At 45.6% G+C, this 16,098-nt stretch overlaps 1 protein-coding gene across 1 annotated transcript in view; it reads left to right on the top strand.

Annotated features, from left to right (window-relative positions):
* Positions 1 to 1,450: 1,450 nt before the first annotated feature.
* TGM3 (transglutaminase 3) overlaps positions 1,451 to 16,098 on the top strand; it is a 28,656-nt gene continuing 14,008 nt past the window's right edge. The window contains exons 1-6 of the mRNA XM_081096746.1: positions 1,451 to 1,618; positions 2,301 to 2,543; positions 3,435 to 3,553; positions 4,245 to 4,373; positions 6,940 to 7,117; positions 7,224 to 7,359. Coding sequence (XP_080952872.1) covers positions 1,474 to 1,618; positions 2,301 to 2,543; positions 3,435 to 3,553; positions 4,245 to 4,373; positions 6,940 to 7,117; positions 7,224 to 7,359 — 950 coding nt within the window. The 5' untranslated portion in view covers positions 1,451 to 1,473. The remainder of the gene's footprint in view (positions 1,619 to 2,300; positions 2,544 to 3,434; positions 3,554 to 4,244; positions 4,374 to 6,939; positions 7,118 to 7,223; positions 7,360 to 16,098) is intronic.

The raw sequence follows: 16,098 nt of genomic DNA, 5'->3' as shown, positions 1-16,098 counted from the left end.
AGTGATAGGTACTCTCTATATATTTATTGAATAAAGGCCCCATATTCACCTTTTCTTATGGACTAAATCTTGAGGTGTAGTCATGATGGTCGTGGTATGACATTAGTTTTTGTTTGTTTGTTCATTGAACTCCTTCATTCCTTTGTTTACCTACTTGTCCTAATGTAGTCAACAATGTGCTGGGCTTCAGAATACAAAAATCACGAAGGCCCATTCTGGTGAAGAGAGACAGACACATGTAAAGAGAAGCTGTGTCTGGTGCTGGAATGTGCCTCCACACTCGCATAGCTGTGGTCTCATCATAAAGACAGAAAAATCAGTTTGGTTTGCAAAGGCATGGATGATGAAACGTCTCAAACATAACTCAGAGGAATAAAACTCTTTAAAGGTTTATGTAGACCAACCTCCCCAGACCTCATGGTACCGCTCATAAACTCTGCTCAGTTGAGCTCCATCACCTCCACAATCAAGTGAGAGGAAGCAGGGAGGGGCAGTGAATTTCGAGGTGTTTGCATTCAGGTGTCATCCAGAGATCTCATGGGCCTTTGACCTGCTCCTTTACACTGCTCTTGCCAGTGAGTGTTTGAAAGTCCAATCTCTAGGCCTACAAATCCTGCCCGGAGTCATGCTCTTCTCCCCAGCATCAGAGGCCCAGGCCAACACCAAAGTGTTGCATGTATAAAGCATTAAATACACAAGTAAACATTTGCTGGATGTTGGAGTGGGGAAAGGCACTGAGTGTCCAACAGATGCAAAGGGAAAAGCAAACCAGCCAAACCAGGCCGGTGGAGTTGAGAAAACTAGCCTCCTCTCCATCCTATGTGAGCCCCCATCCACCAAGGAATGGTGCTAAAAGTGGACAGAATGCGGGTGCGCTGGTTACGCAGCTCTCCTGGCTGTTTGGCTAAAGCTACGCTGAGCACCTGGCCAGCTCCTTGAGGGCTGAGTGTCAGCTGAGCAGGCAGCGTGGTCCGAATAGTGAATAGTGTAGGCAGAGGTTCAGCTGTTTGAAGGGCAGAGGGGAACCAACCCTTTGTGAAGTTCTCAGTATGTTCAGTCAAGGTCTTTGTATTTTTTTTTCCTTTTTTTTTTTTTTTTAATTTTATCCCAAATAGACTTGAAGCTTCCTGGGCATTAATCTTGCTGGGCATTAAACCTTCCTGAAACTGTAAAGGAGCAGGGTTTCTATCAGACTTACTGGCAACAAAACTCTCTCTCCCTTGGGTTCATTGCTGCTTGCTGACCCTTGTGGCTTAGGTTCTGGAAAACCTCCTATCTCGGTCTTTGTATTTTAATGTGATTTTTCCTAAAAGTTTGGCACCTCGCTGACTAGTCCTTTGGTAATTTATACCTTTTCAAATAAGGTACTATTGTTTGAAATACCTTGCCATGCCACTATTCCTTGCCTCTCAGGACCTAAGGTCTTCTCTTTTCTGTCCCACAGATTTAAAACCCCAGAATATCGACTGGCAGATGACTGCCAATCGGCAAGCGCATAGCACAGACAATTACAACAGCCAGGAGCTCATCTTGCGACGAGGTCAACCGTTCCGTTTCTCATTGACCCTCAACCGAGTTCTTAGATCTGGAGAAAGTCTGGGGTTCATAGCCTCCACAGGTACCTGCTCCCTGCTCCCCGCTTCCCCCACATCCACCTGAGTAGCCCATGGGACTGTGCATCCAAGAGGTGATGATGGTGGCACGGGGGTCACTGGGCTCTGGGCTCCAGCCCAACTCTGCCATTGACTCTGTGTGACCTTGGGAAAGTTTCTGCCTGCCTTTGAGCACAAGAATCCTAGTCTTCAAAGCAAGAGGAATTTGGCCTACATGGTCCGTCTCTCTTGTTCAGCGGTTCTCAACCTGTGGGTCGCAACTCCTTTGGGGGTCGAACAACCCTTTCACAGGGGTTGCCTAAGACCATCGGGAAAACACATATATAATTACATATTGTTTTTGTGATTAATCACTATGCTTTAATTAGGTTCAATTTGTAACAATGAAAATACATCCTGCATATCAGATATTTACATTACGATTCATAACAGTAGCAGCATTACAGTTATGAAGTAGCAACGAAAATAATTTTATGGTTGGGGGTCACCACAACATGAGGAACTGTATTAAAGGGTTGCGGCATTAGGAAGGTTGAGAACCACTGCTCTAGTTGCTTCCAGCGCCACAATGTGGTGCTTCCTTGGATGAGCCCATGGAAGGGCCCCTGTGGTTGTGTTGGAACCTGATCTCTCCCTACAGTCCAGTCAGTATGCCTTGGTTTTCACTGACCCCTTCTTCTTTTACAGGGCCCTCCCCCTCAGAATCAGCCAAAACGAAGGCTGTGTTTCCACTCTCCAATGGGACAAGTGGTGGCAGCTGGTATGCACAGCTCGTGTCCCAGAGGGAGAATACTCTGAACATCTCCATCTCCAGTCCTGCCAATGCACCCATAGGGTGGTACACACTGAACCTTCAGATCTCCTCCCAGGGCAACAACTTTACTCTGAAACTTGGGATGTTAATACTGCTCTTTAACCCCTGGTCACAAGGTAGGCACCTAACCACCCACACTCCCAGCCATCAGCTAAGCAGTGCCCATGGAAAGGAGATTAGTGGGGTGGTTTTCATGGGCTTAGGTTTGATTAGGAAAAGTTTGTGGGATATGGAAAAAGCATAGAAACTATAAGTCAGAAGCAATAGGTCTGAGTCCCAGCTTTGCCAATTATCCAGCTGTGAGTCTGGACAGTCTCTCTATCTTTCTGAGCCTCAAATTATTCACCATTAAATGGACATCCTGCTATTTCCTTTGGGGGTATTGCAGGAATCTCATGATCTTTTACATCCTGCATAGCATGACCTATATATATAAAAGGCTAATATGCAAAGTGTCCCCTCGGGAGTTTGACCAGGAGACCAGGAATTCGAGCGCTCGCTATGATGTGCACTGAACACCAGGGGGCGACGCAGAACATGACGGGCAACCAGCTGCGGCGGTGGGGCGCTAAGGGAGCGAGGGAAGGAGGAGGTGGGGAGGTGAAGAGGCAGGGAATCTGATCGGCCCTGATTGCTAGCCAGGCCTAGGGACCCTATTCTTGCACAAATTTTGTGCACTGGGCCTCTAGTGTAGTTATAAGGGACAATGACCACAGTACAATTCTGTAACATAGAGATAGCTCTTTCCCTAAAGGAGTAAGTGTCTCATTCCTGGGGTCTCATTTTCAGACTCTCGGATATCCCAGCTTCTCTTTCAAACTCATAGTTCCCATGATATCAGTTGGAAGCATAATAGCCCAAGGCTTCCTTCCTTGATGGAGGTTGGGGGAAGGCTGCAGGTATGACTTGCTCCAACTCTCAGGCCAGTATTCAAGAGTGGGAGGAGGACTGTCTTATAGCTCCCTGTAGGATTCTAATCCCTGATATCTGATTTTTGTGTCAAACAGCGGATAGTGTCTTTATGAATAACCAAGCTGAGAGACAGGAGTACGTTCTGGAAGATTCCGGTGCCATATTTGTGGGAAGCACAAATCGAATTAGCATGATTGGCTGGAACTTCGGACAGGTAAAAGGGTCTTAGGGACGCTGGGGGTAATATCCCTATTACACAAGAAGCTCAGAAGCTGGCCCCACAGACAGGTGGAAGCCCCCAAATCTATCTATTTGCCTGCCCTTCTAGTCATTCATTCAGAAAATATTTACTGAGCATCTACTGTGCGCCAGGCCTTGGTTGCACAGAAAGGATACCGAAGATGAATATGACAGATTTCTTGTCTTTGAGAAGGTCGCAATCTAGTGGGCAAAATCTAGTACTAATAATCAATGCAATGATGTGGTATTGGTACTACAATACACAAATGAGGATAAGGCCCAGTAGAGACACTTGGGACAAAAATATAGTTTCTGTTCATTCATTCATTCTTTCATTCATTCCTGTGAGAATGGGATGAAACTTCCTTGCTGTGTGCATTTAACCTTTCGAGAGTCCTTCATTACTACTTTCACCCCCCCTCCAATCTGAAACCACGGAATTCCCAGGTTTGCTCACCCTCCTGTACTGAGAGAGCTCTGGACGAGTTTGATGATTGAAGGCTGGGGGAGGTGGTTGTTCCTCAGTAGCTCTCAGTTCTGGAGGCCACAGAGTGAAAGGACCCAGGCACTTGCCGTGGCTCTCGCCAGCATAGCCCCCGTCCCCTCAATGAGCCAACACTACTTGCCATTTCTTTCATCATAACGTATGGTTCCATTTCGAACAGTTTGAAGGAGACATTCTGAACATTTGCCTCGCGATCCTGGATAGCAGTCTGAATTTCCGCCGTGACCCTGCTACTGACGTGGCCCGCAGAGGTGACCCCAAGTATGTCGGCCGCGTGCTGAGTGCAATGGTGAGTGATAACTAGTTGTTACCACATATCAGACCCAACTACGGGTTGGGCACATGCGCTTTTACACGTGACCTCGTCGCAGCCTCACAAATGCAGTTGGGCGAGTCCCATCCCCGTTTTGCACACGTGGAGCATGAGGCTCCTCTGAGGAAAGGACTGGCCTTCACACAGTGAGGGAGCGGCAGACGCTGAACAGGAGCCGGGTCTGCCTGACTCCAAAGCCCTTTCCACGGAATCAGGAGGCCTTTCTCGGATGACAAGAGGACTTTGTCCCCTTAGTGCCCGTCAGAGCTGGGAGGGTGCCAAGCTGAGCCTTGGCTCCACCCTGGGCCCACTTGGAGAGGAGGGACGCTCCAGAGTGAGGCTGGAGTGTGGCGCCCCTTTGTTTTGACCCATCCCCTCCTCAGCACCGAGGGGGTGCTTGTCCGACTAGAGAGGCAGACGGCCAGCCCGCTCACCATCCACATGGGGAGCTGAAGCCCCAGGAGCTGAGTGAGGTGCTCACCGCTTGTGAGTCAAACCAGAACGAGGCCTCGAATTGCCCACCCAGGGCTTTCCCACTCGCCCAGTCTCTCCATTTGAGAGACCTGCACCCCCCTTACACACACGCACACGTGCATGCACGCGCACGGCGGGTCCTGGGAGAATCTCTCACTCTGCACTCAGTGTGCAGAGAACGTCCCCATCAGAAAGCGTCCAGCTCTGGGATTAACCTGCTCAGGAGTTACAAATTAAAAAGCTGAAAGTCAGAGCGTTCTTGATCTTTAATCCTCTGAAACTAAATAATTACCCCACAGATGTCTTTGACTCCTTTTGTAATGGGCCAGGCATGTCCCGAGTCTCTTAACTTTGAGTTGGAGCATGTCCAAGCTGACAAACTAATTACGCGGTTAGAAATGTGAACAACCTTCTAACCAGCTGATAAATACCTGGGGGTAATCAGAGAGGGCTCCCTGAAAGAGTGCAGTCTCGCACCTTGCAGGACAGGAGTGAGGAGGCCCAGGGGACGTGGAGGCACTGAGGAGATGGGTGGGAACCAGGGTGGCTGGCAGAGAGAAAGTGGGATGTGGACTGAACCTTAAAAACCAAGTAGCCAAAGACAAGGTGCAGTCCGGTGACTTGCGAAGCTGAGTCGCCTTGGCCCAGGAGAGGATGGGTGAGGCCAGCTGGCTCCAGAGCTCCAGCCGCTGCTGACTCACTCTCACCCTGGGGACAAACCGCTTTGCATCAATGCCAGTTCCCTCACGGCACCTCCCTGCTGCTCTCTGCAGACCTCCTGCTTGGGCTGGGCCTGCGCTAATTATGACCTGTGCAGGCCTTTGAAATGCTCAGCGTTAGCCAGAGATGACCCTGCTGATTACACTTTGGTGGCTGGAGCTCTGTGACTCAGGACATGGAAATGGGCTGCACAACCTTCCCTCCTGGAGGAGGCCCATCTTGCTTGATCCTGGCATTACTGTCCAGGCCCTCCTGAAAGGGATGCGGGCCTCACCCACCGCACGGAGGGGCCGTGGGAAACTGGGCCAGCCTGTCCTGGGCAAGGATCCTCTGCTCCCAGCCTGTCTGCCCCCATCAGGCCTTGTCACTTGCAGGCTCCACAGAGAGAGGGAGCAGGACTGGCAGGCTGAGAGACCCTGGTCCTGACCCTCGCTGTAGGTTTGGATGAATGCTGGTGAGAGGGTCATAAACTCTGAAAACTGGCTCCTGGGAGACACCTGAGAGCTTGTTTGTGTCTAACTTTCCCTGAAGAGCGAAGGTCCAGATGGGTGAGTTAACTTACCCACAACCACCGAGCTGACGGTGCCAAGGCCGGGCTTGTTACCCAGGTCTGTTTCTTTTTCTCCCTTTCAGCTTTGTATTTTGGAAATTTAATAATACAAAGTTCAGACTTTCACAAAAGTAGAGAGAGAAGTAAGATGGACTCCTGCGTACTCATGACCAGCTCAGCAGTTACCCACTTCTGACCAGTCTTGCTTCATCTCTGACCCCCTCCTCCACAGATTAATTTAAAATCCCAGATATTACATCATTTCATTCATAAATGTTTCAATATGTGTCTCTAAAAGACAATGGAACTCGGGCCTCTCAATTTCTAGTCCAGTGCTCTTTTCACACTGCATCATGTTTGTGTTACTTGTTAATCATGCCTTAAATTGAATGAATGAGTGATTGAATGTAAAACAATATTCCATCTTTATTCTTTCCAAGAAGAAGTTCGTTTCTAAAGTTCTAAAGTGATCTTTTAGAAGACCAGTACACCAAAGAGAGTTTCAAACCTCTGCAGGCTGGTTTCTGACCCTGCTTTGCCCCTGACGGGCCTGCCGCTCATAACTGACACATGGGTCAGGGGCAATCAAACATGGCCCGTTAAGCAAAGCACTTTTAAACCCATAAACTACTCAGTGCTGCTAAGGAAACATTATACAGTTACCATCCCCAAATCACCTAGGAAGACACAGGAAATTCACTGGATGGCTCCCTGGTTCCTTCCTCACCTCCTCGCCTTGTCCCCTGAACGCTGCATGTCACTCTCCGATGACTCATTGAGGATTTTTCTCCTGCCCAGGTCAATAGCAATGATGACAACGGTGTGATAGCTGGGAACTGGAGTGGCAGCTACGCCGGTGGCCGGGACCCCAGGAACTGGAACGGCAGTGTGGAGATTCTCAAGGAGTGGAAGAAATCTGGCTTCAGGCCAGTCCGATTCGGCCAGTGCTGGGTCTTTGCTGGGACCCTCAACACAGGTACCCTAGCGTGTGACGTGCCTTTGCTGGGTCAGTGGGCAGCAGTGGGGTGCTCCATGGCCGTCCCCACTGCCACCCGCAGTCTCACACCGCCCTTGACTTGCAGTGCTGCGGTGTTTTGGGATTCCCGCCCGGGTGATCACCAACTTCAACTCAGCTCATGACACAGACAGAAACCTCAGCGTGGATGTGTTCTACGACCCCATGGGAAACCCCCTGGACAAAGGCAGTGATAGCGTTTGGTGAGTGTCTAACCCAGCGGTTCTCAACCTGTGGGTCGCGACTCCTTTGGCGGTCGAACGACCCTTTCACAGGGGTCGCCTAAGACCATCCTGCATATCAGATATTTACATGACGATTCATAACAGTAGCAACATGACAGTTATGAAGTAGCAACGAAAATAATTTTATGGTTGGGTCACCACACGAGGAACTGTATGTAAAGGGCCAGAAGGTTGAGAACCACGGGTCTAACCCTTTCTGAGCCTCAAACCTGAGCAGCTTCTTGCTCTCCCCAGGCTCTGGACCTGGCTCCAAACAGGAGTTGGGAAGCAAGTAGCGTGTCAGCACCTGGTTGAGAATAGGGTTCCCAAAGCGCTGATGGCACATCTAGCAAGACCCAAAGCAGCTCTTCTCAGGGCTCTGCAAACTCTGGTGGTTTGCTCTGTTTTGCAGCCGGGTGAACAGCCTGACACCAGTTCATACCCCATGTGATACCAGGTGTGGCTCAGGGGCTCTGAGAAACATTGAAGCCATTGATTTTCCAGTAATAAATATAAATTTATCTCATTTCAGGGAGCTCATATAATTTATAGACTTTCTTTTTAAAAAGAGATCCATTTTCTCTTACTCATATATACTTTTTATGTACCTTGCTTGATAGAATAAAAATCAGTTTATTCTGGATTCCAACCGAAAATAAGAAGTTTTATATGTATATGGGCATGTATATTTCTAACTATAAATAGGCCATGTGCACATGTTTCTGTACACATATGTCATGTATAATACATGTAAACTGGAAGTAAGTTATAGACAACTTCTATGCATATATCTATAACTTCATACTGCAGTATATATACCTAAAATATATTGTTACAGCTCTTCGAGGTTATGCCACATGCCTAATTATTACCAGATGGCAACTGAAAGCAATTATGTCTGTATTTGTATATTCAACTCGATATTTATGTGTCTATAAATAAAGTACTCACATATGTCAGTAATCCATTTCAAAGGACACACACAAACACACACTCACATATAGATACAGTAGACAACCTGATAGCAGATGCCATCTTCTTTCCAGATGTTCAACTTTGAGATAGTCTCTAAAATATCCTTTAACACTCATTATTCCCAGAATAAGTAGGTTCCACTTTACTGGCATATGCTTGCTGTAACTAATGGAATAAAGGAAAATAAAAATTCATAGAGAAAGCTGTTAGGACAAGCAACAGCCCTGTGCCAACAATGGAAGTGTGTAGCATAAGCAGCCGTTCCCTCTGCAGGAAAGCGAGGCTCATGTGAGTCACTCGGGGTCACATGTGTTAATGGGGGGGAGAGAGCTTCTGTTCGGATGTCCTTTCATGATCTGCACGCACACAGCTTTCTCTCCAATGACAGTGACACTGCTACTTTGGGCCAGATTTTGTTCTCCAGCTTCTCTTAATTAGTTTCTTTTCTTCTCCCTGGTTTCTTCCTGTTGTTATTTTGTCCAAAATCCCACTGCGACCTGTTCTGGTTGTGAGGACAGTGCCCTTCTTCACTAAAGGAGATGACTGGTCCAACAAGATGACTGATTCGGGGAGGGGCGGCAGGGGTCCCGTTTGGCATAACCCTTCCATGACAACCTGCAGACTAGAAACTGCAGGGAGACCAGAAAGCCCTCTACTGGAAGCATTCCTGGTGCTGTTAGGGAGCAGGGCGTGGGGAAGCCATGAGTAGGGGCTGATGAAGGACTTAGGATGGTGTGTGGGGCACCAGGTGAGTGACTCAGGGAGGGAATTGTCAAAAAAAGGCTCCCTGGGAGCAGGAAGGTGGGGCTTCTAAGCTGAACTTGGAATTAGAACCCAGATCTCTTGGTGACTGGTTCATATCAGTGTCATAATTCATTACAAATAGAATCACTGTGGGGCAAGTAGGGGCCCATGGAGACATTCTGGAGTGTTTCCATTGTCATTTTGGGGGGCTTCATTGGAAGGTGTCAGACCGCATAGCTCTGACTTTTGCTGGGAGTGTCATCACCCTTCTCCTTCCCAAGACCCACCGTCCTTCCCTGAACCCTCCTCAGAAAGCAGTGGGTGCCGACGTTCCTCCGGCCCCTTTCCCTGCTGGCTGTGGGTGGGGACCCAGCACTGGACGGTCTGAGGACAGGGAGTCCTGGGTCCTAGTTTCAACCCCACCACCATCTTGCTCTAGGACTGACGTAAGCCACCTCATCTTTCTGGTCCCAAGTTTCTTCATCAGTGAGCTGTAATGGTTGGCCTAAAACTAAGTGTTCACTTAAGTGTCTTACCAGCTTTAATCTCTTGATTCTCTGCCACTTCAGCTCAGACGACTTTTTGTATGAGATGGCAAGGGAGCCTTCCCCTCCCCTCCACATGGATCCCACCCAGGGTGGGGGAGTTAAACCACCAGTCCTTTTCTGCCTGGGGTGAAAGTACTAGCCTATTATTACCAGGACAGTTTGGGTTTGGACAGAAAACCTTTGATCTGAATCTTCTATGCTGCAAATGTTGAAAGCTTTTAGAAATTGTCCAGACTTTCCCCAAGTATTAGAAGGTAAGAATCAAGTGTGATTAAGCATCTGAAAGTCCTTAATAATATTAACAGCAACAGCGAATAGTTCGTTGAGCAACTGCTGTGTGCCAGGGACTTTTCTAAGTGTTTACCTTTACTCTTCAGAAATGATGAGGTAGGCACTGCCATCCCCATTTTATAGTTGAGGAAACCAAGACACTGGTCATTTACCCACGGACATGGGACTGGGAAATGGTGAAGCTGGGCTTGGAACCAAGGTGGTGTTGTAAACTCTTCAGCACCAGAGAGCTTGCTGCCAGAGAATATTTTTATGATGACTCCTGACTGATGTTTGAGAAACCTGACAGCTTAATTGAGATTTTTCAGAGGGGTTGGCTGGACACCAACCAGGGTTCTGAGTAGGTGTTATCCAGCCCATCCCAATGGAGAAGCTGGGTTCTTGGGTTCACACTTAGGCAGCAAGTGCCACTTCTCTGTAAGACCAAACCCTGTCTCAGGGGCTCCGTGAAGGGAAGTGACTTGCCCAAAATCAAACTGTGAATTAGTGTCCAAGCTCTTTCAACAGGACTCTCCTGGGTCAAAGGACGTTAGGGCTGAAAGGGACCTTAGGGAGGGACCTGCTCATTTCATAAATGAGAAAAGAAAGGCCCAGAGAGAAGTAAGGCTAAACAGCTGGAGACATGTAGGCACTCTAAAAAAGTGTGTGACTCCACATAAGCTCCTTAACTTTTCTGCACCTTCAAGTCCTATCTGGAAAATGAAGGGCTAGATTAGGGGACCGCAGCAATTTCTTCCAGATCTTTCTTTAAATCACATTCTTCTAAGCCATTCCGCACATAACAATGGTTTGGCTTAAGAGGCACAAGGTTCTGGAGTGATCATGCCTTAAGAGTAGGGATGCTTTGTATGGAGTTATGTCTGGGATGCTTCTTTTATTCGGGCTCCCTTCTGGACCCCTGTACAGGAGGTCTCTGGGGCCTGCTCCGTAACCAAATGATCTGGAACTGTGTGGCCAAGGTTATCTTTATCTTGATATTTCAGACTTGTTTTCTTATCTTACTTGATTCCTCCGTTTCTGGAGTCACAGACCTGACTCTACTTGTAGACTTTATAGAGGTACGAGGTGGAAGGCACGTGGGATCGCCTTGCCCTGTCATCAGGGAGGTGGAGTCAGCCAGTTCTGGAGAAAAGCTGTTGGCACCCCACCCGTCAGCCGAGTCCTTGGCTACCAATGCAATCTCTCCATGGCTATTAGTCTCCACCACGATTTAGCCAGCCCCCAATGTACCTACAGCCCCTTGCTCAGATTCCTGGTAAGGAAACCAAGGCCCCAGAATAATTCAGTTCAAAAAACATAAGTATGTACTGTCTGCCAGACCCTGCACTGAGCACCTGGACACCAAAATCAGTGAGACGCAGGAACAACATTGGAGAAGGTCATGGCTGCGTGAGAAGATAGGCAATTGTGGAGTAAAAGAAGTCAAATGTGCAAGGTTCAGAGATAGCACAGGGATGGTTGGCACTCTCTAGACATGTCAGGAAAAGTTTTTGGAGGAAGTAGAATCTTAACTACATTTGGAAGGACAAATAGGAGCTTACCCGTGGAAAGGGAAAGGGATTGGGGTCACTTTCTAGACTGGGTCTTCTAACCCCATAAATCCAAAGATAGCATAACTGAGTTGTTGTCTCTAGGGCACTGGTTTATAAACGTCAAAGATTTCATTAGAACTGGCTCGGGTGGAGGGAGACAGGCGGGGCAGGAATGCATTTTTCAGTAAGTGCCTACAGCCTGTCCTATTCCTGAGCTCCTACTGCTAAACCCTCAAGACAGGAACAGGGGTTGGGAGTGTGGCACACACCGAGAAACAAACCAGAATTTCCATGGTGGCGCCCTCGGGCCTTTGAAAGGCACATACATCCCAAAGTGTGAGTAAAGTGCTGGCTTCTAAATGAGGGAGGAACCAGGACTTGTTTATTATCTGCTCTTTATCAAATTCCCGCCTTGCAAATAATTATTAAAACAGCTACTTACTTTTTTTTTTTTTTTTTACCAACCCACCCTTCCCCTAGGGTTCTCTACCAGGAAGAAAACAAATATGAAACTTGGTGCTGTTACTGCCTTTTCATCCCTCTCTTGCCTCTTGTATCCATCTAGGATCCTCTCCCACACTCCTGTTTTCTCCTGGGTAAATTCTAACCGATCAAAAAGACGTTTTGTGGGTCTTCCAAGAGATCATTTTTACGATGGCTTTTTTTTTTCTTTTTACAATTATAGAAATTGCAGAATATATCATCTGTACCCTGATGTTTAACATACTTTTAATATTTGATCGTTTTCTATCCAACATTTTCTCTATGTGTTGTTTATAGAATTGGGATTGCACATTTTACACGGCATGGGTACAAGACAAAGCATATGGCACATACATCCTTCTTTTTCCCACTCGTGGAAATCAACCACGTCACACAGTTTTAAATACTATTTTTTTAACTAAACATTATCAGCACGGTCCCGCTGTCCTTAAATAATCTCCAAAAATAAGATTTAAATGTATCACACTCCATGGAGTGGTTGATCCATATCTCTTTCCCTGCTGTTACTATTTCCCATTCTCTATGCTACCTGTCTAGTTCCCTGTGTTTCCTCTTATTATATATAACACTGTAGTGAGCATTCTTATATGTCAGTCTTGAGCATGCCTGTTTTTAGTCTCATAGAACGATTTCTAGAAATGGTATATCCTGGGTTAAAGGAAATGTACATTTTAAAGGCCTCTGACATCTATGGCTGCTGCATCCCAAGAAGATTCTAATAACCTATACTTCATTACTGTAGTGAACAAGGGTCTTCCTTCCTCCCACTCATCTCATTGGTTGGTATTATCTGGACTTAGCTGTGGGCTCCCCCCTGGTGGCCTTCTCCCTCTCTGCCTTGTGTTGGAGCTGACTCTGTAGTTCCCCGTTCCCTGCCAGATGCAGCAGGGCCACGCTGCTCCTGACAAGTATTTACGGAGCACTCTGACTCCTCTGACAGCCCTCGTGCACTGCATCCTCTGGTCCCCACGGGCAACCTCTCACAACACCCAAACTGAAAATAATTTTTCCCTGATAATAAAAACATAAATAAGAAGAGTCATTAGTAATATAACTACCCAAAGAAAAATACTAATGACATTATAGATCCTTTAGACATTTCATTCTGTTTATATTCACACACATTAGATGTATGTGTGTTGAGTATCAGTTACTCAAATAGGACCAAGTTGAGTGGTCTATTTTATCGTCTTTTAGATCTTTCTATGCTAATAAATTAAAATGTAGGGCAGTTGCGGTGCTGGGGGTAGAGGGATTGAGCAAAAAAGGGGAAAAAAAGAGGAAAACTCATGGACATGGACAATAGTGTGGTGTTTACAAAGGGGAGAGGTAGAAGAGTGTATGGGGGGATAAACGGTGACGCACAGAGGCTTGACTTGGGGTGGTGAACACACGATACAGTGTACAGATGATGTGTTGTGGAATTGTGCATCTGAAACCTGTGTAATTTTGTTAACCACTGTCACCCCAAGAAATCCAATAACAAGGAATAAATAAAAATGTAGCGGTAGTATAGTGTGGCAGTTAAAAGCAAAGGCACTGCAGCCCTTCTGCCTGGATTTAAATCCCACTCTCCCTCTTTACTCGCTGGGAGACCTTAAACAAGTCACTTACCTACTCTGTGCTCGGTTTTCAGAATTGTCGAACAGGGATAATAACTCCTACCTTCTAAGAACGTTGTGAAGGTTAAATGAGTTAACATATAGGGAAGTTAGAACACATGACAACTTTCTAGGTTGACACATAACATATTAGCTATTAGTGTTTATATAGTATATACATTTTAAAATATTCATTTATTTTGTAACTATAGTATTATAGAAGTAATAGAAACTGAAAACATTACAAGAAATAAATAGTGGAAAACTTGGTTTAATGTGCACCCAAATCTGTTTATAGGCACAATATATACACCAAACTGCTATCTAGACTGTGATTATCTAAAATAATAGAATTATTGGGACTGATTTTTTAATATATAATTTTCTAAATTCAAAAATGTTCATGATATTTGTATATATTTTCATATATATACAATAGGATGATGGGCATTGTTTGTTTTACACATTGTCACCTACATATTTTGTAACTTGCTTTCCTTACTTGGGGATATATTTTAGACATCTTTCCCTGTACGTGCCAGATTGATTTTGCTCATTCTTCTGGAGGGCTCTGTGATATTTGATTGCATGGCTGTGCCACAATTTATCTGAGCATTCCCTCACTGATGAACTTTTCCTCCATTAATTTTGCTATTACAAACAATGCTTCAGTGAACATCTTTCCATATGCATCTAGGTGCACTCATGAGAGTTTTTTAATAAGAGAAATTATTAGAAGTGGAATCGCTGGCTCATTGCATCTACAGATTTGTAAAGGTTTTTGATACTCATTGCCAACTTGCCCTTCACAAATGTCAGACCAGTTTAAACTCCCACAGTGCACCGCAATGCTGGCTTTCCCACGCCTGGAATGAGTATCACAGAACAATGCCCATCATCCTATGCTTTCATTTTTGTTAGTCTAACAAGTGTAATGGTATCTGTCATTTTAATTTTCTTTTAACGGTAGTGAGGTTAAAACCATTTTCACATGTTTAGTGATCATTGGTATTTCTTGTGAAAATTGCTTGCTCATTGGCCATTATTGGCGTGTTTGAGTTTTTACTCTGTGTATTTTTCTTATTGCTTTGTAGGTACTTTATAATACTGATTATAGCAAATTTCTGTCTACCATATATGTTGCATGTATTTCCCCCACTTTGTTGATTTTTTCCCCATCGTTTTCTCATTTGTCTTCAGTTTGAGTAATTTCTACTGATCTATCTTCAAGTTTACTGACTCTTCCCTCTGTCATTTCTATTCTGCTAATAAGCCCATCCATGGAATTATTTAATTTCAGATACTGGTCTTTTTCCAGTTAAAATTTTCCATTAGGCATATATATAGTTTCTACTTTTCTGCTAAGAATGCCTCTTTTTATCTGTTATGAGCATATTTTCTTTTATTTCATTGAGCATAGTTATAACAGCTGCTTTAAAGTCCTTGTCCAATAATTCCAACATCTAGGTTACCTAAGGATGAGTCACTATTGATTGTCTTTTCCCTTGAGGATAAGTCGTGTTTTTCTGTTGTTTTTATATGTTGATATATAAACATATTGAGTGATTTGGAATTCTATCGTAGACATTGGGTATGCCTGCATTCTGATATTTGGTATGTTGTCCCAGCTGTCTACCTGGGGTAGACTCAAACTGCAAGCTCTCTCACCTGTGGTGACAGAAGCTCAAGTCTCAGTGAGCGTTTGTCTTTAGCTGGACTGCTGGTGGTGGGCCGCTTACATGCATGGTCAAGAGGTCACCGCGAAGCGTGGGCTTCTCTTCCTCTGACTCTTTACTTTCTGAGACTTCCCCCGAGTGTCCTTGGTTGGCCCAGGCTCCATTTCTTACCTCCTCTGTCCGTTGGAGTTTTTACTGCTCTGCACTTTATCCCAACTGTGGCCTATCCGAGGGCAAAGTCATCAAAAGTGCAACTCAACCCATGCAATCCCCTTCCTCTAGGTTTTGGCTCCCTTCCAACTTTGTTCACTCCCAGAGTGTTGTCTTTTTTTGTTTTCAGTTTATTGTTATCTGCAGAAGGAACTCTCTGCTATGAGCTTCTTCCTCTATGTTGGAAGCAGAATCACAGTGTGTGTGTGTGTTTGCTAGGTCGGTATATGCAAGGCTACTATTTTGAAATAGTCATGTATCAGTCTTTTCCTTTATGGCTTCTGAAGTCGAGTCTCTGCCTAAAACTACCTTCTCCACCTTGTGAGTATTTAAAAAGAAATGTTTTTTCAAGTTGAAAAGAAGTTGGATTTATGTCAGACTTCTATCTTCTTCTAGTTGAACCTCAGACAGCCAAAGCCAATGTTCATGTCATTGCTGTAGGATTGGAGAGGAAAGAAGAGGGAAGAAGCAAGAATGAATAAGACTTTGGCTAATTGGCAGTACCTGGTGAGGGAGGGGACTGGTGACTGAGACATACCAATTGGGAGGCAAGGGAATGCCACTGATGAAGGACATTTTAGGGCTGGTCATTCTTCAATCCAGATCTCAGCCCAAAGGCTTTGTGGCTCCCAGCACT

Source organism: Myotis nattereri (genome assembly GCF_964212035.1).
Source record: "Myotis nattereri genome assembly, chromosome: 8".
Taxonomy (NCBI): Eukaryota; Metazoa; Chordata; class Mammalia; order Chiroptera; family Vespertilionidae; genus Myotis; species Myotis nattereri.
This window is presented reverse-complemented; position numbering and strand designations above follow the sequence as displayed.